General features: G+C 36.0%; 2 protein-coding genes across 2 annotated transcripts in view; one reads left to right on the forward strand and one right to left on the reverse strand.

Annotated features, from left to right (window-relative positions):
* The window catches only part of LOC134839718 (uncharacterized), a 36,408-nt gene extending 22,357 nt beyond the window's left edge, over positions 1-14,051 (forward strand). The window contains exons 6-13 of the mRNA XM_063855340.1: positions 4,218-4,506; positions 4,744-5,000; positions 6,444-6,611; positions 6,966-7,983; positions 8,207-8,487; positions 10,733-10,831; positions 12,110-13,389; positions 13,656-14,051. Coding sequence (XP_063711410.1) covers positions 4,218-4,506; positions 4,744-5,000; positions 6,444-6,611; positions 6,966-7,983; positions 8,207-8,487; positions 10,733-10,831; positions 12,110-13,389; positions 13,656-13,671 — 3,408 coding nt within the window. The 3' untranslated portion in view covers positions 13,672-14,051. The remainder of the gene's footprint in view (positions 1-4,217; positions 4,507-4,743; positions 5,001-6,443; positions 6,612-6,965; positions 7,984-8,206; positions 8,488-10,732; positions 10,832-12,109; positions 13,390-13,655) is intronic.
* Positions 2,675-3,923, reverse strand: LOC134840746 (thymocyte nuclear protein 1-like). Its single transcript, XM_063856765.1, has 2 exons — positions 3,388-3,923; positions 2,675-3,156 (listed from the first exon to the last, which is right to left on the reverse strand). Exons 1-2 carry the CDS (start codon positions 3,755-3,757, stop codon positions 2,831-2,833), a joined length of 696 nt encoding a protein of 231 aa, XP_063712835.1. The 5' UTR covers positions 3,758-3,923; the 3' UTR covers positions 2,675-2,830.
* Positions 14,052-26,650: the final 12,599 nt, after the last annotated feature.

Here is a 26,650-nt window from a genome sequence, read left to right on the forward strand (position 1 = left end):
TATGAATGAACTTTCTGTAGCTATACGAGCATTTTGAGACTTTTCCTGAAAAAACGGAAAACATAAATCATTACGACCCACATTAGACTCTAAACTACGTTATTGGACTCTCAATGTTTTTCTGAAAAACATTGTCGAACAAACTTAATGCAGACACAGGCCAATTTTCGGTTTCGAATTTCCATTCTAATTGCAGGCGTAACATGTTCCACTTCATCGTTTTGATTTTTGCTGAAATTGAATTTACACGCACAAAGGCGAAGCACATCTTCGCACTACTTACGAAACCACACAACATAGCCTTGCACGCTAGCAGCCAAAACATGAAACCAAAACCACCAGTTCGAAAAATGTCGAAAAAAAAAACATAATTAGATAGTTGAATGATGTTGAAATTAAAGACAACACATTCAGTAAAACAAACGCGAGCGTGAAATGAAGATTCAGGAACATTTATCGAATTTCAGATAAGCCGACAATACTTGAATAAATTCCCGGTGAGCGCAAAACAAATTTGTTGCCATGAAAAACTTGACCTATCAAAGATTTTATCGTTTTATGTGTTTCCGGAGAGGGTGCATAAATTTTATAACTCCCTTCAACAACGCAAAATTAGATCATTGAGCCGATAACGCATAAAATGAAACCATTCAGACCAAATAAAGCTTCAAAGTAAGAAAAAACAATTCACAAAATTGAAATTACAGGAATAAATCAAAACAGGTTCCGATAATTCATGCTAATTGCAAGCGTAACAAGATCGGACGCGGCTTTTTCCCCGTTCATCAATTTGATTTTTTATCGTTTTGAATTTTGTATTTATACCATCACTTGCTACTATAATGAAAATTGCTTACAGAACCAGAAAATTCAGTGATGCGACAACTGAGCGGGCAAAACATCATGAGACGAACGAAGCCGACATTTTATCTGACACGGAAAATTTTCTGTGTAAAAAAATATCTACGCCGGATTCAAATCTAGGACCTTGGCCGTCCCATGCTTAGTTGTTGTTATATCTAGACTAAGTGTGTCAGCAACGACAAGAAAATTAAATTTTATAAGAAATCAAGCATCGAATAATTTAACAAGCTGTTAAGCTGAAAAAAGTTTATATTCGGATTTGATAAAGATTGCTAATTGCAAGCGTAAGAACAACGATAAACGAAATTAGCCATTCCAAATTATGCCAAAAAAGGCCAACGTGAACAAGTTTAGGAAAAATACATAAAAACTGCAGTTTGCACAACTTGTACACAATTTATTTTTGAAGTTCAACGAAGCGGGTCACAACTGGAAAGAGCCGCAAATGCTGACGTTTATTTCAGCCAAAAAGCTAAAACCAGTGTAATTTTGAATTGATTTTGTGATCATAATACAACAAGCGATGTATAGATAAAACCACATAGGGACGAACCACGAGCCATGTGGTATACACCACTTGTTGTATTATAACCACACAAAATGAATTAAAAACTACAAATGATTCAGCGTTTTAGCTAATTAAAAGCCAGTATTCGCGGCTTTTTCTCCTGTTTTGACCCGCTTCATTGAACTAAAATATTCTATAAAATCTAACCAGGAAAAAGTCATTTTCCATGAAAAGTCAGTCAGTATTGGCTTCTGCAGAAGAAACCTACATCGGTTTCAACTTTTAGCCGCCTATTAACTATTTCAAATTATGCGTTTTCAATTTTCGAACACAGAAATAAAGCTTCTTTTCGCAAACACTTGCGAGAACACGACAAAAAGCAGCTCTATAAAGTCAATAAAAAATTAGAAATAAGCTTCGAATTAGTAAAAAAATTCGGCAACCTCGGAGATTCGAAACTGCGACCTGGAGAATAATAGACTCACACACTACTTACTCAGCCACGGCAGCTTCATAGTTACCAAACACTTATCACAAACTAAGCAGGGAACAGATGCTATGCAACTTCCAATGCTACAGTGATATTTCCAATTAAGTGAACACTTTCAATTAACACTTTTATTTGCGAGTTAGGTTAAAAAAAGAAGGTTCGTAATAACACAATAAGCTGATCGCAAGTGTAATAAATTAAAGATACTGCAATTAAGAGCTGATACGATAAAATCATCAAATCATTTTTTGGCTCTGCATTAAATGACAAATGCGAATGTCCGCATTTTACATAATTTTAGCATAATACGTTCTTTTGCCGAGCAAAAACGCTCTCTTCAGCATTGACCCATTAACCACTTTGACTCAATTGTGAATGAAAATTGATCCGCCTTTTTGTCTTAAAAGAGTTCACATCCCGAAGGGGCGCAGGAAGAGACTCATATGTCTTGCCTGATTAGTTCAATTAGTAAGACGTGAACTCCAACAGAAGCCCCTGAAATAGTAATCATATTGCGCTGACAAACTGACCGAATGAATCACAAAAATGGGGGTAAAACGATGCTGTTAATTAACTCGGCGAATTACACGAATTTAGCCCAAGCCAACGGCATTAAAAACCAATTACCACGAGAGAAAACCTAACCCCACATAAATTACGTTTAGATTTAAATAAATGAACCTTAATGAACCAACCAAAGATTTGTTTATTGTGTAAAATCGGTCCGTTTCTGTTTGGAAAACTGCTTTAGTAAAGGAAACAAACATTAATTTATGAATTGATTGCAACTAATTTGCTCAAACTCAGCCATAAAAATTAAAACCCAAACTTTTCTCTAAGTATGCAAGAAAAACAAAAATTCACATTCATGACTAATATCATGCAAACATATCAATTGTCACTGTGGTTCAAGTCTAAAAATTTTCTAGTCTTTTCTTGAGCTCCAATTTTAAGCTCCAAGCAGTTCTTCAGTTGTTTTCTTTGTCCTGGTCTTCCAGCTTCAAAATGAACTCAAACTGCTCTTTTGTCAAAGGCTGAACAGAAAGCCGAGACCGCGTGAACAAAGACAAATTATGCAACACTCCTTTGGGAGAACTTTTTGCATGGTCCAAGTGGAGTTTCTTCAGCTCTTGTAAACCAATCAGGCGTTTGGTCTTGCGGACGAATTTAACGTCAACCATGTACCATTTGGGAGCATCCAGATTGCTGCTGGCATCAAAATGCGCATCTGTTCTGTCGAACTGGGTATAATCAGGATAACCTTCTTTGATAATTTTGACAATTCCAACAATTCCTGAAACACGAGATTTACCAAAATTTCATAAAAACACGCCAAATTTTGAAATCATCACAAAAAATGATTTTAACAATTAGCACGGATTTAACGCCTGGGAAACTATTTTAAATCTAATTCTTTAAATTGAACTATGAAAAGACCTCATAGCTTTGGCCTGATAGCCATAATTTTCAACATTTCCAGAATGTTTAATTTGAAACAAAGTAACCTGTATTCATCAGAACTAACCCGGTTGTTTGCAATTACTGTGATAGAAAAACGCCTTTTGGTTCTTTTTCATTTGATCACGCAACAAATTCCGTGCTTCATAGTTCCTCACCCCGTCCCAGCAAGCAGTCGAGTTAGCCTCTTTAACCAAATCATCAATCGAAAACTTCATGTCAACTCCCTTTTCAAACCTACTGTCCGGTTCTGATTTCATTAGCCAGTGGTCGAAAAATTGAGGCTTCGAATCTGCGACTGTTTTCTGAACATCTTCGTCATAAGTCTTTGATTTGGAAGAAGATGTGTTTTTCTTTTTGTTGACTGCATTTTTGCCTGAGCGTGTGAGCTTAGGAGATTGATCCTCCTTAGAAATTTGTGCTTTTGTTCGAACCATTCTCCTCTGAAAAGCTAAAGAGTTTACAATTATTTTGTAGCTTTAGCTGAAGAATCGAGAGCGTATTATAGTTTCATCATTAAACCCGCTAATTCAACAATACCGAAACCTTTTCTGTACCAGATATACCAAATTCCTTACACACCCAAAATACAATGAGACTTCGACTTGTAATCACGGATGCTGATTCAACTGATAAATAAAATGACAAAATCATATACAAAAACAAAAGGCCTGAATCACACTCAAATACTGGATAATATCGACTGAATTTGGGCACTTCGTTCATGTGGTTTTTGTTAGAATGTAATGGCAATGTTTTGAGCTTTGCTCGAAAGTTGATTTCCCAAAACTCAACGTGAAAAAATGAAACATTTATGTGACCCCATCGATCTTCGAGAAATAAAACCCCAATACCCAATGAGGACCGCAATAAGAAAAAATATATTTTCCTGTTCAGTTGGGCAACTGGCACCTGTGGCTTTTGGAGTGCAGCACAGCCGCCGAACCCCATGTCTCCTCTTCTTCCACCTCGGTAAACGCCACCCAGACAAACACACCGGATCCAACAGAGGAAAACAACAACATTAGGCATGGAGACTCGTCGGCTAGTGGGACTTGGTTCTCGCGATGGGACGCCATGAAATCGGAGTTGGATATGTTGGCTGTCGAGAGCGAGAACACCTGTACTCTAGTGCGCATTGCGCTGACTAGACACAACAGACTCAGGTCTATTCTTCAACAGAAAGGCAAGTACTGCTCACAGAAAACATTTTGAACAAGCACGTTTTTTTTCGCTATCAGATCAACTTGTTTCGAAAGGCCGAAACGAATATTAGGGATGCCAATGTAACTTTTAGAGCTCTTAAAACAACTTCAGCAAAAATTGGGATTCTGTTACAAAATTAGTAGCATCGAAAAAGTGTACTACATTGTTTTTCCATAATAAGATTGACCAGTTAGAATTGGAGTCTAATATTTTCTAGGAGCCTCGATAACAGCTTCGAGTGGAAGTGACAGACGACGCAAGACCACTGCTTCCGGAAACCCTCGCGGATCACATCACAAGCGAAGAGGCGGTGGCAACAACACGCACGTGTCTAATGCCTCGTGTGACCAGAATAACTCTGGGAGTAACTCGGCTGGCGGGGGAGGGGCAAGCGGGGGCGCGGGGGAGCAGAGTGTGTGGGTGGAGAGAAGTGACCGAAGTGCAAGTGGGGGCACTAATCCGAGGAGCATCAAGGTCAGCTCCATAGTACATTTCGAACTGCAGCTTTGCTCCTCTTTTGATATTTGCTCAGAAAAATAACTAAATTACATCCCTAATTTTTGGGAGAACCAAGTTCTTTCATTCTTGCTTTCCAGTAAAACATCTCTGGAAAGCCTTTCTGGGTCCTTTGGGATATGCCAGAAGCACCGGCACCAACTATCATATCAATTTGCAAGATGGTGCTTTCTTATCAATTTGTCAAGGTCTTTTCGAAAACGAGAAAAAAATTTTTTTAAAATACCACCTTTTCCGTCTAAAAAGACCCTCGAAACAGGGGCGGATCTAGGTTTTCTCGAGGGGGAGGAGCATTTTCAAAAACTTTGTCAATCCTTTTTAGGCCGACCAAATTGGTTTTCAGAGCTCTTCAGAGCACTAAAAAGACCGGCTCTTTTTTCCTTTCCTCCCACACATGTTCGTCAATTTTATGGTATAACGAGTAAGTTTACAAAGTTAAGTATTAAGACCAAATATGGATATTGCGAACAATCGGATATTGCGAACAATAACTTTACTTGTAAAAATTCGCACGTGCGGGAAAAGAAAAAAGAACCAAAATACCTTATTTTGGCCAATTTTTTTGGGCCACAGGCAAATTTAAAAAAAAAACAGACAAAAAACGCATTTTTAAGCATTTTTCAAAAAAAATTTGACGAAAAAAAAACGCGTTTTGTGGCGCGCTCCCCCTTCAAAATTATTATATATACGAGCGCCAAAGACGCCTTTAGAAAAATTTGAGGGTCGGTCAGACAAAAATGGAAGTATTAAAATACTACTAAAGGGGGACCCTTTGGGTAGTCAGGTGGTCGAATCCCCCCTGAGGGGGAGGGAGCGTCTGCCTCTTCCCTCTAAATCCGACCCTGCCTCGAAATATATTTTAGGATTTATGGTAGCTAGTACCACTTAGAACTAATTTTCACCTTCAAAATAAGCTTCACGAATCATCATCCAATAAAATCCTATTTCGCTCCAAAAATTTTCCTTTTCTTATCTGCTCTTTATCTGGAAATTTACTGTTTTTTAGATTTTTAGGAGAATAACTTGATTTGACTGTGAACAAAACTAGTTAGTGATATTTGATTTAGCGCTTTTTTGACAAAAAAACTGTTTTCTTGAAAATTTTTTAAATTTTTTGTGCAAAAAGTTAAAAAATTATTTTTTTTTTCATTTTTTTAAACTCATTTTTTGAAGACAATTGCTGTCGATGATGCCTAACATGCCAATTTTCTACGCGATTAAATAGTTCTACAATCACCTCTATCACTAAAAACGAGACTAATTTGAAGAAAATGTAAAAAAACTTCCTATTTTTTTAAGAATATGATAAGAACATTCTATGCTACTTACACAGCAACCGGCTAACCTTGTTAATTTCTTGAATTTTTCAATCAAATAACATTTAAGTGCATGATATTCCAGGAAGCAGAGACGAGTGGCGACGAAATTTGGAAACGGACCAATCAGGTTGCAGTTGTTGGCAAACCACAGGGAACCAATCAAAATTTAGCACTACCAGCTAGCGGATATAAAAAGGGAACCAAGGGCCATGTTATACGACAGTCTAGCACTGAGTCCGAAATAACTAAGGTAGCTAGTTGCCCATTACGCCAAATAACAAAACATGTTAACAGATCTGATGCTCCCGATTGCACGAAAAAAGCAATTTCTAATGCATGTCCTAAGACTTCCAAATATTTCAAAGGTTCCAATCGGAAAAAAAACTAAATACTTACAATACAACAATTATTGCAATAGATCTAATCATTCATTTATTTTGTTCAGGAAATTCGCAAGGTAGGAAACATCACCTCGAGATTTTGATGGTTCATCGAATCCAATAAAGTATAATCATCATCACACAGTCTGGAGAGTTTTAAAGTGAAATCATTTACACGATAAGAAAAACGATTTGTCAATTGAACAAAAAATGCATCTTTTTAGATCACTGGTCGCAAAGAGGAGTCTGATTCCAACAGTTTCGGTATTGAAGAGTCCAAGAAAAGTCAACCAATTGCAGAAGATCCTCACATGCAGAGCCAGCAAACATACGACCCAACAAACATACAGCAAACAGTACACAAAACCACTCAAAACATTTCATCGATCAGTCATTTGAGATCCAGTAAAACCCAGTCACAATTTCTGGACAACCAGTTTCCAAACGAGCAATGGACAGACAATGATCTTGCGAGAGGTTCTCATTTTTACACTGGCGATCGCAAATTGTATCGCAATCAGACTATTGCAAATGCACCACAGCAGCATCAGTATGCTCAGCAACATTATTACCCAAACCAGGTCTTTTCGCCTCAACATCAACAATTTGTAGTAGCAGGACAGCCATATGCGACCATGTACCACCCTCAGCATGTCATCAATTTTGACCAAAGGGGAAGGTCCTATACAATGGTTCCTCAAACGTCCAAAGTAAAAGAGCAGCCTCAAGGTCTGGTTGTCCTCGAACGAGCGAAAAGTGTTGAGGCACCGGAACGTCGGAGAATGAACCAAGCAACGTCTCATGACGAAGCAGAAGTCCAAACCGACAAAAATTCTTTCGAGCGACAGGAATCTGAACCAGTTCGGATGTCCAAAACACATCGCAGCCGCTCAACAATGTCGTTGCCTGCTCATCCTGCTAAGTTGCACGAGACTTCGTTCATAGAGAGTTCGCCCAAAACTGTAAACCTACTCGAGCAAACACTCAATGGCCCCAATGCGGTGTCTCAGTACAGCATGTTAAGAGGAGGACGCATGCAGTCCAGCGAGTCACGAGACTCTTTATTTTCGGTCCCGCCCAGATTGCCGCAGCAGATGCCGCAGTCGCCACTTGCGCAGAAACGGTCGCAGGGTACGGATACAAATCCTCGGGCGACGCCCATTTTTCTGGACGGAGGAAACATTTTCTCGACAAAGAGTGGAGGCGTATACAGGATTAAACCTCCTCTGAATGATTTGCAAGGTGGGTACCAAATGCGATATTGTTCAGCTTGACTGCCTTATTTCGTTAAATGATTCCACTATCATCGAAAATTCCGCATTCATCGAAGATACTACAAAAACTGAGGTTTTGAGCCCTATTCACAATAAATGACATATTTATTAATGTTGCTTAACCAGTTTACTCGAAATCAGCACTTTTGTCATTATATAGAAATAACTGACGGTATGTGAATGATTTTCAGGCAATGACAGGCGACGCGAAACACGTGTGAAACCCACGCCTGCTCCATCGGGCCAGTTCCCCATTCCTCAGCAGCAGAGCTACGACGGAATGAGCGACAGCGGGATCATGGACACAGACGGTCCGGGTACTAAGAGCGATTCTGAATTGGTTGCCTTGAGCAAAGCTCAGAAGACTCCGACCCATTTCTACCAAGTTCAGGCAGTTCCCCAGTACACTGTAGGGGGGATACCGGTTCAGATCTCACAACAGCCAATGCAGACTATGACTCCACATAAACAGGTGCAAAACCGCTCCGATGTTCGCTTAAAACAGTTTTTGAGAAACTTTAGTCCACCGCACGCACCACACACCCCTTTCATTTGACTTTCAATTTTGTAAACCAGAACTAGCGCTGATATTATGTAATTAAACTCTGCATAATGATCAAACTGACAGGCACCCAGATCTTAATCGAAGTTTACAATATCGTTTTTAAAAATTAACTAGCGCATGACTCGCGCCTACGGTGCTTCAACTAGATCGTTGACCGTTAAAAAAAAAGTTTCCTAAAACATCTATCAGGGTTTTCTCTTTCATAAAAAACGCCATGACTCGAAAACCAGAATGATTTGAGCAGTATAAGTTAGAGTCTAGATGTGTACCCTGACAGTACCCCTTGAATGTACTCTGATAAAAGCCCACCATTAGGGTGGGAATTTCAAAATCGGTAAAATTTCCTCAACTTAAGTTTTTTGAAAAAAAAAAATCATTAAAATCACCACATCTCGATAAGCCAAAAGGATTTGATCAGTCATATTTAGAGGACAGATTTGCAACGCCAATATGTAACTGACAGGACCCCGCCTAAGGGTTGAAACTTTGAAATTCTGTTAGTTTTTTATCTCTAAATTTTTCGGAAAAAATGGAAAAAAACGCCCCATCTTGGAAATTAAAAAAAAATCGATCAGTGACAATTCGAGGGAAAAATGCAAACCCTGAGTGCACCCTGACAGCACCCCACTATAGGGTTGAGAATTTCAAGTTGGGTTAGTTTTATCCCTAAGCTTTTTTTTCAAATGAATAAAAAATCATAAAAACGCCATAGCTCGAGAACCAAAAATGTTTGAGCAGTCAAACTTGGTCGCCAGATTTGCAACAGCTGAGTGTACCCTGACAGCAACCCACTACAGGGTTGAGAATTTCCACTTTGGTTAGTTTTATAAATCTAGTTTTTTTTTTGAAAAAAAAACATAAAAACGCAAAATCACGAAAGCAAAAAGATATGAGCAGTCAATTTTGGACGCCAGCTTTGAAACCACTGATTGTATCGTGACAGCAACCCACTATTGGGATAAGAATTTAAAATTTGGTTAGGTTTTTTATATCTAAATTTTAAAAAAATCATAAAAAACGTGGTATCTCGAAAATCAAGATTTGAGCAATTATACTGGGACGCCAGATTTGCACCCCTGAATGTACCCTGACAGCACCCCACCTTGGGATTGAGAATTTCAAGCTCGGTTATTTTTTCATCTAAATTTTTTGAAAAAACAATTGTAAAAATCATTAAAAACGCTATATCTCGAAAAACGCAGTCATACTAAGACGCCAGATTTGCAACCACTGAATGTACCCTGACAGCACCCCAGTAGAGAGTTAGGAATATGAAACTTAGTTAAATAAATTGTGAAACATTTTTTTGTGAGTTTTACGTTGCGAATATAAGAAAAATGTAGAGTTACAGCATTCGCGCTCCAACAGATTTATAAACGTCGACTTGAAAAAATATTTACCCTTTGCAATGTTTTGGCCTTTTAACAGACCAGCATAGCGACCTCTTAAAGAATTGTCAAGTGATATTTCTTAAGCATTACAGTATACGATATAGCTTAAACGTGCAAAAATTCTTTCGCCAAAGGTGCATAAAACAATACGTTGTAAAAGCCTTAAACATGTCAACATAGGCCCTTCTTAAACATATGGCAAGTGAAACGCCAATTAAAAAACGTATAGATAGATAGATTTGCGAGACAGTAAACTTGATTTTAATTATTTTTAAGTCACCAGTCACGCAAAATATGGTCGCATAAAAACGAGTACAAATGGATAAATGGTTAAATTACTCCTTCTAGGTAATATGTCCCAAACGTGACCAGCAGGAGAAAATTTTACAGCTAAAATGTTGGAACTGATATTCCAGTTTTAACAATCTAATAAAATCCTCGAAGCAATTAAAGGTTGGCCAATAAAGCAACTTCAGCACAAGACAGTGTACCGTGCGTGGTGTTACATGCATTTGTTAGTAAAGCAGTTTTTGATGGCATTTACTGGAAACTCTGAAAAGCTAAGAAACTCATTGCACATAATGGCTACAAACACTCCAGATTCTGCTTTTATGCAGAATGTCTGCCTTAAAACTAAATTTAGATTCCTGCCCAGTCCTTCAAAAGTTAACAGAAACGTGCAGATCACATGCTCTGCTGAACTCGAGGTTAAAATAGGTTTGTTTTCAGACCCGGTCGGTTCTTAACTCGATTTGTTTCAGAAAAAGAAGAAAGGCCTGACAGGAGCTGGTCACGCGTTCAAGAACAAACTGCACAAATTCACTAAAGACCTCGAGGCTCATTTACTTCCAGAAATAGCAGTAAGTTGTTAACCGTCGCTTAAAATAACATTACCAGAGAAGGAAAAGTAGATTGAACATTAACGCAAAAATACTTGCTGACCGAACTACAAATCAAGTTAATAAGCGGTGTTATTTTCGGCTAGCTGAATGCTATATTTCAGCCTGCTGTCTTCAATTGACCTTCATTCGTTTATTGTACCATTAAAATGAACTAATTTGAAAAATTATTCCCTTTGAAATTATCCTATAAATCAAATTTTAACGCGTTCGAGCTACAGATAGACAAATTGAACAAAATCAAAGAAATTAACAAAGTCAAAATTTTTTCACGGGTAAATGTTAAAGCCCAAACTATGGTGTTATTGCTATCAGTACAATAAAATGCTACATGAAAATTTGTTGAAAATTATATTGTGAATAACAAGCTGAATAGAAAAGCCGGTTAATTTGTTTTGTCTTTTGCAAACAACTACTGTTCAAAATTGAGTACGGGCGAGCTACTTAGGGCGAATGGCTACACTAAAAACTGTCCCTTTCAATTTGACTCTAAGGGAAAACTATCCTAATTTACCTTCCCAAAATACCCTGAGTATAATTTAAGAGGGGTAGTTTTGGATATTGGTTACGGATAGTTCTCAGCTTAGCAAATTCCCTCGAGAACTTCACAAATACTGCAAAATGTCAACAGAAATTCTAAAAATCTGAAATGAAAATTTACAATACAACCGTTACTTTTATTAAAACACATGCTAGTTGATCCCATTATGAGCCTATGGGCGGAGTCTTATCAGACCATGAACAGAAATCGACTTACTGATGAACTTTTTGCAATTATGTGTTCACATATTTACACACAATCGAAATACTTCCATATACGATTGTTCAGAGCAGAGCGAAACCCTGTATATTCAACTTCCTTTAAAACCATTTCAATATTTTTTAATTAAAAACAAAAATTGAAAAAAAAACTATCAAAACGAAAAATAAACTTTTCCAGAAACTCACCTTCCTCGTTTAGATTGCAACTTTGAACTAACTCTTGATGAAATTTGCGTCCAGCCGGAACATAATGGACCCATTAGCAAGCATGCTTACTTCTATTGCTGCTAAGCGCCAATTAACTGGCAACATACGCTCAATGCATACTACGTGGAAGTGTTTTCTAGCTTTAAAGTTGAAAATTGCTTCTAACTCCGAAAAATTAGACGATCTAAAAACTCCGCCAATCTAGCGGACAATTTTTGATGTGGTAAATGTTGTCTTAGGGGAAGTGCAAAATGGCGCTTGATTTTTTAGGATGCAAACAGGGCAAACGCCATGCAAATGCAAGCACAGTTGAACGCGATGTCGCCCCAGCAACAGCAACAGTTAATTCAACAAGGCTATGCACCTCCACAAATTATGAACACAACTCAGATGACACCCATGCTTGCAGAGTTCTACGACTCAAGGAGACAACAACGACCCACCACTCCTGGCGGACAACCGCAAGTCCTGCCGAGTAACATCGGGTTCGCTCAAATGTCGACATCGCAACAGCAACATGGAGCCCCAGCTCAGTTTGTGTACGCACACACACAACAGCCCTTGATCAACGCTCAGAATGTCTCCATTTCCAGAACTCAACAGCAAATGGTTTCACCTACGCAGGTTTTTATGATTGACCAGAATAACCGAAGCATAGTTCAGAGCCCAGTGGTCCAACAACAGATGCATCAACAGCAGCAACAATTAACTGCTCAAAATATCAACGCAGTTATTGCAACTTCGCAACCTGGAATTCAAATGACGTCTCAAGTTTCTCAATCGAACTCCAACCAAAATGCAAACTTGCAACTCCCGAACGGGGATCCTTCGTGTTCGTCCCCGCAACAGATTCTCTCGCCATCTGATTCTGTTTTGTCACCGTCGTCTTCAATTTCCGGGAACAACAAGCTGGACGCACAAGCGTCCCCACGGCACTCCGGGGCGAGTAGCATGGGTTCACTTTCCGCAGCCGCCGGAGTCAATACATCCGCAGGAAGTAACCCCGGAAACCAGGGTCTAGGAAGCAAAATCTGCGCCACACCATGCTACTACAGAACCATGCCAGAGAATAAAATCCAGGTTATATATCCGGACAGTAACCGAATCTTCCAGTACACATACAGCCGAACGCTTCCACCACCGAACAAAAAGTCATCAACGCAGATCATCCAGCAAGTCCAACCAGACGGGACTCTTTCGGAAGAGAAGCTGTATTTTTTCGACCCCATTCAGCTGACAGATGCTCAGAATGAACAAATTATGACGCAACAATTAGTTAACAATGAAACCTCGCAACATCAAGGTCAGCAGTTTAACGATGTTATGCAGTTTAAACAGCAACCAAGAAGAACAGTGAATTTGGGGAGAAGCAAAAGTGACGGGTCCAATTTGGAGCACATAGGTCGAGAGAGGTTGATGAAGAGTCAGACCCCGCAGGGTGTGACCTTTGCCCACCCCGACCAATATCCTTATATTGCAGGTCAAGTTCAAGAGGGAGGCTGGTTGAACAGAAAGAAGCACACAGTTAAAGGACTGGTCAGGCTAACAAAGTAAGCACCATGTAGTTAACATTAAAAAAAGCACAGAGAAAAAATAAGTGATTCAAAATTAAATTAAAAATATATAAGAAGGACTTCAATTTTCAAAACGTCCATTCGCATAAATTAAGTTTACTTCATTTGACGTCTAAACAGACTTAGAATGTTCAAGCTGAATTAACAAAATCGCAACATGGATCTAAGAAAAGTTCAACTATCAACTCATATGTGACATTCGAATAAAGAAAAAAAAATTAATCCATGTTTGTTTGTTTCAGAGAGCTGATAAAATGAAGAAACACCCAATTTAAACGATCAAAGACTTAACGCCGCTTATCATAGCTGATGAAAAACTGCAAATTTATGGAGCTTTTTATTTTCTTAGATAGAATTATGCAATTCAAATTCAACAAAATTCCAAAAGTACACTCGCCCTTAATTAACCTCGTATTTCTATTAATTACCAAAACATACCAACAGGTAATTGCATAGAAAAAGCTTTGCGCTAGGAATTCTTCCAACATACGATTTAACATCAGTCTTTGTACCAATACTTCGCAGTTATTTTCAAAAAAAAATCTGCGCTAAATTTACCACAAGATTTGTGCAATTCTCGCTCTTAAGCATGGGAATCTTAATTATGCAGCTATTTAAACTAAACAATAACTTAAATATTCAAGAAATTATTAATTAAAAGTTTTCGATAAAATAGTTTTCAGAGAAGCTGTGAGGTTCAGTTGTCAATAGGGGTTTAAATACTTTGCAAATAACCTATACGATATTTAAGATTCTCTTTTTGGTTTTTGAAAAGGAATTTGCTTTTGTGACTTAGGTGTTGTGCCAATGACTTTTCAGAATATCAATTTTGGTCAAAAACCGTCGAAGCTAAAACCAATTGATAACAAACAAAGTTGAAGAATCGAACTCGATTGATGGGCATAGATTTTATGCATTTAACTTTCATCTCTTAAATGCATTTTTCATATTCTATAAGCAATACTTGTTTACATAGACAATGCTACACTTCAAAACAAGGATAGCTGGTTGATTTGCAAGAACGTTCCGACGTTCCATGGAAAAACTACAAAAAAAAATTTTCTTTATCAATAATTTAGTGTTGTTGTGCATGATGTGATGAGAAAACTATATATACAAACGCTGAAAATTAGTGAATTACGCCTAATCGAACATTTTTTCATAAAAATTTTATTGCCAAGAGAGCGCTAAGTGAAGCTTCCAAAACTAGTTTTCCTTCTACTAAACTCAAGTTTTCTCAGCCTAAACAACCAATTTTCAATGAATGTTACTCGATCGCTTTAACGCTCAAAATTCTACTGAAGCTAAAAAATTTTCAAACAAGTTTTTCTCAACACAGAAAAAATTTGCAAAATGTTTAAATGTCCTTCGAATCACGACTGAAATGGCTTAATATGATAAATTACTCTTCCTTTGCGATGATTATTTATGGTGCCTGATTTGGCGTGAAAACATAAAAAAAATTTAAACACACCCGAAACAAAACTCCTCCCTATTTTCAAAACAAAGTTCCTCCACAAAACACAGCAAAAAAAGCAGCTGAAAGTCATATTGTTTATCTCAAATGCCTTTATTTCAAATTGGGTTAACTTAAGAGAAAAAATGATCAGAACTAAATTTATTTAGTTTTACCAGAAAATGGTGTTGTTTATTTCGCAAATCGAACTCAAAAATTTCACCACAAATTGATAAATTTTAGCCGCTTTTAAGCCTTTCGGCATAAGATCGCATTAGACAAAAAATGATCAGAACTGAAGTTTATTAAGAAGTTCGCCAGAGATTGGCGAGCATTATTTCGCAAAACGGAATAAAAATTTCAATCCAAAGTGGGTTTTTAGCTCAATTAGGTAACCAAAAACTACTTGGTTATTTTGATCAAAGCGCAGCAAAGTTTACAAAGGGTAAAACCTCCAAAAGCTTGGATATTAGAACGATGGCCAAAAAATTTGAAATACCAAATTACCTTATCAAATACCAATAAAATACCATATAAAACACGAGACAATTATGCAGTCAGATGGGAGTGGCCGCTATTCATATTATTCACAATTTTTGAAATTGGTATAGTAGTTTTGAGGAAAACCAAATTTTTTGCAAAAAATGAAAAATCTTCTAAAGCGTTTCAAAAAAAAATAAAAAAACAATATCCCATAGTTTCATAATATCTGTTTGCATGAAATAGGAATTTGTATAACCTGCTGTTTTTATCGATCAGGTTTCGAAAGCAAAAAAATGCTATCACAAAACCTTCTTTTATCAAACAGGAACTTATAAGTAAGAAGCTTTTGAAAGCGGAAAAAAACGATGCTTTAGCATAATGGTAAGGCGTTCACTTCGAGATTGCCATGGCAAAGACAGTGTGTGAGTACGAGTTCTCACTTGACCTCTAGCTTCAAGTCTACCACAGCCTGACAGATTACAGCTGCAATTTTGTTGCCACGTGAAAGTTCTAAACGCAAAAAAAAACGACCTTGAGTCGCAAAAAAGCGTTGAACAACAAAAAAAAACCATTCTTGAATGTGGGGAATAAGACACACGGACTATGCTTAGACAGGCTGGATATCCTTTCATATCCTCTGCGAATCGCAGAAACCACAATTATTATTAATAACTCACGGAATGCCTTACAAACGCTGTCAAATCTCGAATTAAAGCTTAAAATTCAACTGAATACTCGAATCTAAACTCAGCATAAAACATAATATAAGCTATTAATTTCGGCAATTTAACATAACAAAAAAGTTGTTATTACGCTATGAATTGGTTGGTAACAAAACGTACAGATATGCTTCAAGATAATTTAAGAACAAAAGAACTGAAACAAAACTATCAAGAATGCCAAAATGGAACCATTAAAATCGCAAAAAAAAATCAAGAACCGCATTAACCAACAAGAATTATTTTCGAGGTGAAGACGCTCAGAAAAAAAGCTCATTTAGTGTCAGAAAACAAAAGAAAAGAAGAACTCAAAAGCTTGAGAAAAAAAGCTTTTGACTGAAGTTTATGATGCTGAATATCTTCCTGTTAGTCACCAAACTGATGCTAGAAAACTATTCCATGATACTCTCTACCTTTTCTATAAATCTGTTTATATCAATGGCAAATAATCAGCGGATAGGAGTCGAAAGCAACTCAGCAGAAATATAACCTCTAAATGAGGGACGGGAATACCGATAGATCTTGAAGGACATAAATGTACAAAAAGGTATAATTGTGGTAAATAAGGTAAAACATAACTGAGAAAGCGGTAGTGAAAAGCATACGTCTTCGCATATTAATGAAAAAATCGAAGCACACCATAATCTGTCCTTGAGGCAATATGACCGAGACCACAAAAAAAAAACAATTTTTAACCAGCGACGCAACAGCGGTTTTCCCGGAAGACTGAATAAATATTTTCAGTGAAAAGCCGACTACAAAGTTAATAGTATAGCGCAGCTAGAGGTCACGCCTATTTTCGGAGAGAGGTCAGCCTAAGAATGTCACGTGGAAATGTACTCTAGCCTAATCTAACTTTTAACTCGGACTCAATCGGAAAATTCGTCCAATTGTTAATTAAAGGAATTATGTTATGACATCGCTAAGGGGGAATAAAATCTTATCAGATTAATTTTTCATTTGAAGTATTTAATCGTTATTGAGTTGGGTCTCGCTGAAGATTATCAGCTTATTAAGAAAACTTTTGAAGTAGCTGTATCTATTTTTTTCCGGGGTGATGGTTTTCAATCTACGATTAATCCCTTAAGTTTGTGAAAGTTATCCTTGATTAAACATTTGAAATGATAATTTAAATGTTCCAGATTCAATGTTTTCCTAGTCTCTCGGTGTTACTTTTATAGCATTTCCTAAAAGTTTACTTGAAATAATTTATCTCAAAATTTGAACTTCTCACAATCATTTTTGTGTGATATTGCTTAAATTTAATGTAAATTTGAGTATATTTATTCCCTTTCAAATTTTTTGGTTATCCCCATTAGTTACTTACACTGACATCTTAACCAAACCAACTATGAAACTTAACATACATTCTAGCAATTTCTTAACACAGTGGCGAAGTTGCACTTCGGATACACAAGCAAAATATGACCGATAACGCTACTGACTGGGAAAAACTGAATGAGTAAAACTTTGAGTTTTACAAAACTTCCTTAATGACGCACGCCAATTATGAGTCTACATAATTGCTAAGTGACGCAAATGAATCGTGGGGCATTTGCAGTACCAGTCAAGTAGAAAAAGAAGAAATTTACCAACTAACATGCCTCAATTTATAGAGCGGACGCATTTTAACTAGTATACAAAAAAGTTCATTAACAACATCGGACCATTCCCTGGTTCGAACCCTCTCATTTTATTGCGGGTCTCCTTCCCTACCTCTACGCTATAGATCCATGATACGTTGAAGCTAACGTGATATTTGTAACATAATAGTCTGCGTTAATATCCTTAGTAGCTATACTTGATAGTTGCTTATTGATCAAAATCAACACTTCCGAATTGAACACATTTTGTCGCAACAACATTAGCGCGCAATAATATTTACGACTTAGGTTGGAAAAGAAGAGAGTTCATACTATCACACAAGCTTTGCTTGTGTAATCAAAGTTTCAAGTCAAAGTTTTCAAAAATCTTCTCTCCAAAAAATGAAAGTATACAATCCTTTCAGAAACTTAGAATTATAGAAAATTTCTTTCATTTCCAGCTATTTCTAAATCTCCAACTCAATTTATCAATTGAACCTGCCTCTTCCTCCAGCATACAAAATCTCGCTGAAACTTCAACTCAGCAAGTTCGTCCAACTGTCGATATTTCACTGAATCCTGCGTTTCCATCCATTAAAATATTTATCCAAGAAGAATTCAGTTTTTATCATTCAAAATTTTAAAATATATATTTCTATTGAAGGGTTCAGAAGCAGTTTTTCTTTTCCTATCTAAGAATTGAACACCACCAACAGTCTCAGTTCACTGAAAGTTTTCGTGTCATGAAAAACATAAACGAAGACTCTAATCAAAGTGAAACGTAGAGCACTTTGTCAAAAAAATTACAAAACCCCCAGTAGTTTTCTCAACGAATTGATCAAAATACTTTGCTCACCTGGATTAAAACAATTAGGAAACGAACAGAAAGCTTGTTTCATAGATTATGACAATGACAAAGATTGCAGTGACAGATCTACTTGGAAAAAGTATTGACATTTACTCCGTCCAATAGAGATTTTATTGTAAATGTTTCAAATTTTCGAAAGAAAAATGGACAGTCGATAATGTGGCGATCATTACGGAGGTTGTTTGCCCAGGCAAATGATCCAAGTACACGTCTTACCAATAACGCATAACATCGACAACCTGGTAACTTAAAGAAAAACCAAAACCAACAAAAAACAGACGATCTCTCTATAAGACGAAGATTAGAATGTTGAAAATAGGGTTTTGAAATTTCTACAGTAAGTTGTTTACGAATCTAGTTTCGCACTAAAGGACCAAGAGTGATCAATCCATCAGAACTCAATCAAAACCTAAATTGAATTGACAAAAAAATTATTTGAAAGATGTAATATATCGGATGCGGCTTGAAAGATACAGGAGCAACAAAACTGCTATTAATAACCGAATAGTTGCAAAACACGACTGTACAAAGATGTTTGATTGATTTTTGTGCTGAAAGATCAAAAAAATAGTATACTAGTCGGAAGATACACTACCCTAAGAAATATTTTTGCGCCAGCTCAACTTTCACACGGAAGCAAAGCTGCGCTTCCCAAGCACTAGCGACAAAACGACAAAAAGCGGCTCTATACTAAAATCCTCGGATTAATAAATTTTTTGCTACATGTGGGACTCAAACCTGCTACCTCGAGTTTTGGAGTCTCACGAGCTTCCCTCTCAAACACGAACACTTCACGATCATCAAACACTAGCCACAAACAAAGCAGAGAACAGATGCTATGAAAATTCCAATGCTACAGATCGTGATTATAGGAAAAAGCCGCCAAATTAGCACTTTTATTTGCGCGGAAGGTTGGAAAAAGGTTGGAGTCATACTAAACGCTGGTTAGTGTACAAACAGTCTATTTTGCGTCTCGAAGCAGACCAGGTTAACGCTACCCAAAACTCACTGAAAAAGCAGATTGACATGGTTCTTCTTCAAAAAACCAAGTCATCAACAGACGTGATCCATCACAACTACCTAGAAAATTTTGGGCAAAAACATTGTTACAAATTCTTTTTAAAAATTCTTGTAAGAGGCAATATATCGATTCGGCTACGAAGATACAGGTACACAATTTTGCACTTAATAATCCCACTTAATACCCGCTTAATAGAAAAGCGCAGCTTTGCAAGCGGTTGCTACTTGCCAATACCGCTGGTGCTTGATATTTGACTCTAGTTGATATTTGACAATTTATGCTGGTCGAAAAAACTCTCCTAAAAATTCATATTTATACTAGTCGAGCTTAAAGCTATTCTGTTATGCCAAACTTACTGAAGTAATTGATTCACATGGTTCTTGTTCATAAATAAAATAATCGACTGACTTGATCCAGCAAAACAACCAGTCAGAATTTTGGGCAAAATCATTGTTACAAATTCAATTCATGTAGAAAAACTACTTGAAAAAAGCAATATATCAATTCATCTCAGAAAATAATGGTACAAAAATAATAATACTGCTATGAATAACTGAAGCACTTAGAAACCACCGAAAAGAGTTAAGATTTTCAGCTCTACCAAAAAAATATAAAAAAATTGTCCGCAGATAATTGGAAAGTGTTACGTAACTCAAGCGAATGTTTGACGATGTGTTTGACATTTGCGATGTGTTTGACTAATTTTAAGGTTTAAGAAATCACAATACTTTTCGATGACGATACAAAGTTTAATTCAAAAAGGTTAACTCTAAAAATTGATAATTAACCCTATAATCTTTTCAACAATCGATCAATTTTACAAATCGATTCCTACATGGATGTCAACTATATCGATAAAACATACCAATTAAACACAGAGGCGAAGCGGAGGTTCGCATCAGTTGCGATACAACGAAAACGCATATAGACTGAGATGGAATTAACAAAATCGAACAGAAGCTTGATAAAATCAACTTTTTTGGGGAATAAGAAAAATTCAATCTTAGAAAAACAGACTTGATTAAATAAGCTTTTAGTATTTCCCAACCATTCACTACGTGATTAGATGCCATTTGATCCGAACACAAAAAACGCCACAGGAAGTTGTAATAAAAACTCAATCTCAAAAAAAAACAGACAAGAAACAAAACCACTAGCACTAAACAATTTTTTACCATTTTCCCACCAGTATCAACTGAGCCGACAACACGTGATTAGACGAAAACTGATCCCGAAACAAAAAATGCCAAAAAAATTGTTGCCTTATAAAATTTGAGCGATTAAGTTGTGTGAATTTGTACTTTTATGTTACAGCCGGTTTGATATGTTCAAAACAAGAATAATCAATTTTTATCCTTAAATCGATGCAAATTAATTTCACTAACTCACAAAACATTATCCGAAATTATTCAGGAGCCAAAATTATTCACAACTAGCGCATAAATTCCACCTACGGTACTTCAATTAGATTGTTAAACGGGCAAAATAAAACGACTTCTAATTCAACGCTTAACTTGAATCGGGCCCATCGATCAGGGTTTTCCATTTCATTAACCGAACAATTTATCAAGTTATCTTACAGGTTATTATTTACCCAAATGGTCATTTCTCGAGAACTACGGAGTTTAATCAGATTTGTGAAACTTTAAACTCAAAAAAGGACCCTAAAAGCCGAACATACACATGCTCCTTTCATACGTTATTTGTTAAGAAAAGGTCAAAACTTCTGACATCAATATGATTTTTATTGAAAAAAAACTCTTTAGTTCACTTAAAATTTGAAAAAATAACTTAAAACATAACCTAATCCGAGACTTGAAGAAACTTTAAGGGAGAAGTTCAATTTGAAGCTAAACTTGCAACCATTAGGAAATCCTTGAGAGCACCACAATACAAGGTTGAAAATAATTATAAATTTTTAATATCTATAGTTTTTGAAGAAAAGAATTAAAAAGCATTAAATACGCCATATCCCCGCTCTTGAAAGGTTTTGAGTTGTTTAAGCATTTTGAGTTTTAAGTTGTTTTAGTATTTTTCAATCTAAGATTATGTTAGAAAAAATTACTTCAAAAAATAACTTGACAAATGTTGTAACATTCCAGCTACAAAAACTTCATATTTGCATGGGATGAAATTCATAAACAGCCAATAAAAATGACAATCATTTACCCAGCGACAAAAATTGGGTCGAAACCTGTTGAGCCAAAATTAAATCTGATGTCAAAATAAGTTTCATAAAATTTAAAAGTTTTACGACCCATCCAAGATGGAACATGTAATCCGAAATGAAATATTTTGCCCTCCAAATTACGCAAAATAAATTGACTAAGTCAAAATAACAAACTGTTTGAATATTTAAAAAAAAAACTAACGAAAAAGCCCAAAATCAGACTGGTATATTTACAAATTTGTGAAGTTTCAGTTATAGTAAGAGCTGTTTGAATTCGAAAAAAAACATGCTTTACAAATTAAACCAATAAAACCCAACCAGATAAAATGACGTTTAAAAAAATGGAAAATGAACTGACAGAAAATAGGACCGAAACCAAGAACCCGAAAAAAAGTAGAATTACAACCTGAAAAGGACTTGAACCAATTACTGCTCAATTGAAAGAAGTGAGAAACTGAAGATCTTACTTAGGAAGTGAAGAGCCTCTAGAGACCCTCTAGAAATGATCCTGTTGACGAAGTTGTTTACGGGAAAAAAAAGTCTAGTACCCAGTTGCAATAACCTTGCTTATCGCAAGGCTAAGCGCCATATCTCGAAAACCAGAAAGATTTGAGCAGTAATATTTGGAAACCAAATTTACAACCTTTGAGAAAACCTTGACAGCACTCTTCATAGGGATGAGATTTGCGTTTTTTTAATGTTTTTCAAATCAAAATTTTTTTTGAAAAAAAAATTTGAAAAATTAATTAAAACGCCAATCTCAAAAACCAAAAACTAAAATTTGAGCAGCAGCATTTGGCGGGCAGATTTGCAACCCCTGATTATACACTATCAGCACCCAACTAAAGGGTTGAGATTTTCAAGTTAGGTTAGCTTTTTGTATATCAAATTTTCGAATAAAAATTGAACTTAAAAACGCCATATCTCGAGAACCGAAAGGATTTGAGCAGTCACATTCGGAGGAAAAAAATGCGAGCCCATAATGTATCAGAGAGCACCCCACCATAGGGTTGAGACTTTCAAGCTGAATATATGTACTAAATCTAATTTTTTTCAAAAAAAAATTTGAAAAACTAAAAAAAAAATTTTTGCATTGCGATTTGATTGCAAATTGCATTGCGATTTGAGCAATCATATTTGGAGGGCAGAGTTGCAACTCCATAAAAGTACCCTGTTAGCACACCACTATAATTTTGAGAATTTCGTTTTTGTCAAATAAATACTGAAACGAAAACCTTTAAAAGTTTGCATTGCGAAATAAAGAAAAAACTGTTGTTAAAATATTCACGCTTCAAGAGATGTTTATTTAAAATAATAGATGACCTTCAAAAATTGAAATGTTGAATTCGATAAAAAACATATTGAGCGTTGCAAACTATGGAATTTTATTAAAGATGTTAACATAGGGACTTACATTTGTTACAAATGCTAGTTAAATATTGTATAGATAAATTTTCTAAGCAAAAAAAGGACAAAATTACCCGTCAGGGATAGCAAATAAAAAAAACTATACGACTTATTAACGACAGTTGAGATAGCCATGAACACTGCGTACAGTGCACCTAAGCCCAAATCGTGGTGTGCTAATTAAACCGACAAGACAAGCCGACAATCTTTAGTCCGACTAATCAATTTTTCCCGAAAAAACAAGTCAATTTCAGACACTGGGACTCAATAAGATCCGACTGGGACTCAAAACCCAAACTATAGGGTGAAAATACATCCACACTACTTCCAGGCTAAGAAAAAGGGCATCTTAAAATTTCTACGAATCGGTAATAAGGCAACATCAATTTCAATTATAAATGTGTACGAAAAGTTGTTTACGGGAAAAAATTCTATTTCCTGACTACAAGACAATTGCTGTCGCAAGTGTGAAAACCGACCTTGAATAGTTTTTGGTCAATTACATCTTGACAAACTATGAATTTTAAGCTGATAATTTTAAATTTTATGTTTTAAAATGTGAGTCGTGCATCGAATTAATAAGACCAATTAGCTTGCTTCAATTCAACTTGAACGATTTTGTAGCGCGTAATAACTCGCCACGCGTAAATAATGGGCGTTGAACTTTCGGCATCAAAATATAAAACAAGCAGTTTAGTTAGACTAGTGTCAGATTAATACCGTGGAGTGCTCTCGGCGGGGCCACGAAGATCCAGGGATCGATCCTCCAAGAGAACTCTTTTGAAATTTGGTTTGAGAAAAAAAACTACCCCAAGCATATATATTCCTCACTTTCATCGAAAGTCTGAAGAAAAATCCATTTTAAATCTAGACGCGCTTAATTCTAGAGACACGCCGCTCATGGAAAAATGTTTTCGGTCAGCTTCACTTTTGAACCATTCTATATTGCTTCTCCAAATTCACAGAAGAAACAGTTTCACAACGTTCTTCTTGATACACCATGTCATCAACTGACTTGATCCACTAAAGTTACCTTCAGAAAATGTTTGTGTGGAAAATCTTGTTACAAATTTTATGCTGGTCAACAAACTACTTTCCATAGCGTCATTCCTGAGCTAACGTTTAGGCTTTTTAATGTGTCGGATCTAATAAAGTTTTTTTGGCTATACCCTCACCCTCAACCTCACACCAAACCCCCCCCCCCCTCCCCCCCTCCTTAATGATTTAATGATGAAAAACGAAATTTATTTACAATGGATTGGGCTAGATATTATTCAGAAAATGAGAGTGGTCAAAACGAAGCATATATGAGAGTGGTCAAAACGAAGCATTTCACTTAAATAAGCCTTAAGCAGGTTCTTTCCACTAATTTTTGGCGTTTTCTCTACATAAATTTCATAAATGAGCCAAAAAACAAAAGGGTTCTTAATTGTCGTTTAATTCACTTTTCTGCACGTTTTAAAGTTGATTCAACGCTCGGGATGTATGCGTTGAATCAACGCATACATGGATTATTCATATGCATTTCTTATTAAATTGATCTAATTTTGTTACAAAAAAAACCTTTTTTTAATCATGTCGTGGGGGTATAACCGAAAAGACATCTGCTCTTCCCGCTGCTCGACAAAAAATGTAAATTTAAAGATTTGAATTAAGTTTAAAATAAATTGCAACTCTCAGGAGTTTGATTTATCCCACTGTACAAATAGATAAATTGGATTCGTATGAAAAATATAACAAATTCAATGCACATACAATTACCAAACGACAATAGCACAGGCATAATAAAACTAGCTTGGAATATAAAGACACCAGAAACAGCTATTTTCACCACTCAAGATGCGTAGGATGTGTTGGGCTAATACCTTAAGTGGTGGTTAATCTCGTGAATGACAGAAAACTTACAACCAATCAAAACGTTAACAAAGTTTCAAAGCTGAACAAAAATAATTAACCTAAAACTGGTAACTTTGTCGTCGAAAACCAATTTTTCAATTATTTTAATACGTAAGATCAATTCGTAAGAAATCTTTTTAATTTAAAATACCTTAACTTAAAGCCTATTGAATATCGAATTCACCCCATGTTATCAAAAATGCCAACAATTTGGAAATACATAAACATTCTCACCCTAAAACTGTCTCCAGTCAAAAAGAATATAAGATCTCACAAGATTAAAAGATAGCAAAATAGATGTTTATAAAGTAACTAGAAACTCATTGATGATGAGCAGCAGTAAAAAGAATTATTTAAAAATTCTACGCAACATCATAATTTGTCCTTATGGAACACTTGTATCATAATATGAGTAATTTTTTTACAATTTTTTTTTCACACATTTCTGTCTTAATTTCTCTGTGCTCAGTTTGGAATACCTATAGCGTACTTTCAGACAATCTCATTTTTTGGTTGTAGTTTTCTGTAATTTTTGGTTCTTCTCAATTCGAGGCCTTCTTCAGTTAGAACGATAAACCAACTTTTCAGGCTGTTTAAAAGCTTTTATTCACTCTTCTGCTGACTGGCTTTCTAGCGATGTTCAAATTAATTATTTTGGACCATTACAAGTTGAATTGAAGTTGAGACAAATAGCACATTCGAGACTTTGTAGAACTCTAATAAAAAAGACCATTTACAATTGCAGAAAAAGACCATTTACTGTCGACTACCGACGTACCTCGAGAGTGTATTATATATAAGGGTTTGGGACTTTGTAGAACTCAAGTAAAAATTGGTAGCAAAAAGTTTTGATAAGAAAGAGTAAAAAAAGTAGTGAAAGCATAGTAGATGTATGCATATAGTACATTATGATCCCGGGGGCGGAGGTTGTCATCCATTGATGACCATTAGGTATAGATCAAAATAGTCACCATGCATTATATGACAACCAATGGTCACCATGTAATAATCCTAACTGTCACCATGTATTATTTTACACCTAATAGTCCCAATGTAACAATACTAATTGTCACCATGCACTAAGTTTTAACTCATAGTCCCCATGTTATCTGCAATGGTCTCTATTTGCAAATGTCACCCAGTAATTTATGATTTTAACTTAAAGACCATAGTGTAAAAAAATTACAGTTATCACTGCAGTTTGGCTTAATATGCGTTGCACTCTCTGCAATTTTTCTACCTAGGAACTATTTAATGAGAAAACATATGAGTCAAGAAACGTTTCAAAACATCATCAATAATGTATACAAAATCAGAAGCATCACTATTGAAAATCGTACTAAAAATCAAATGTGCAAACAAAATACAAAAAGAACCACACAAGGTAGATTAAATTCTTTTGATGAGAACGATTGATTTTCAACAAATTTTGCCTTCATAGTTAACTCCCAGAAGTCAATAATTCTCGTGATAACATGACGATTTAGCTTGATCTGGATGAATCATGCACTCTATTGTGCAAATTAGGAAGTTTTAAAGGTTGTTTTTGGATTTTTTTGAACAACTTTTGTCTTTAAAATGAAGTCCCAAAATTGAAAATTTTCCAGATAACATGAAGATGTAGCTTGTTCAGG

The sequence above is a fragment of the Symsagittifera roscoffensis genome, chromosome 2, assembly GCF_963678635.1.
Source record: "Symsagittifera roscoffensis chromosome 2, txSymRosc1.1, whole genome shotgun sequence".
Taxonomy (NCBI): domain Eukaryota; kingdom Metazoa; phylum Xenacoelomorpha; order Acoela; family Convolutidae; genus Symsagittifera; species Symsagittifera roscoffensis.

What these genes read in the sequence shown, in the direction of transcription:
- LOC134840746 (XM_063856765.1), bottom strand. Translation starts at nt 3,757, where the DNA reads ATGGTTCGAACAAAAGCACAAATTTCTAAGGAGGATCAATCTCCTAAG. An exon ending in CAGTAATTGCAAACAACCGG is followed by an intron (nt 3,157 to 3,387) that starts GTTAGTTCTGAT and finishes CTCGTGTTTCAG; the next exon opens with GAATTGTTGGAATTGTCAAA.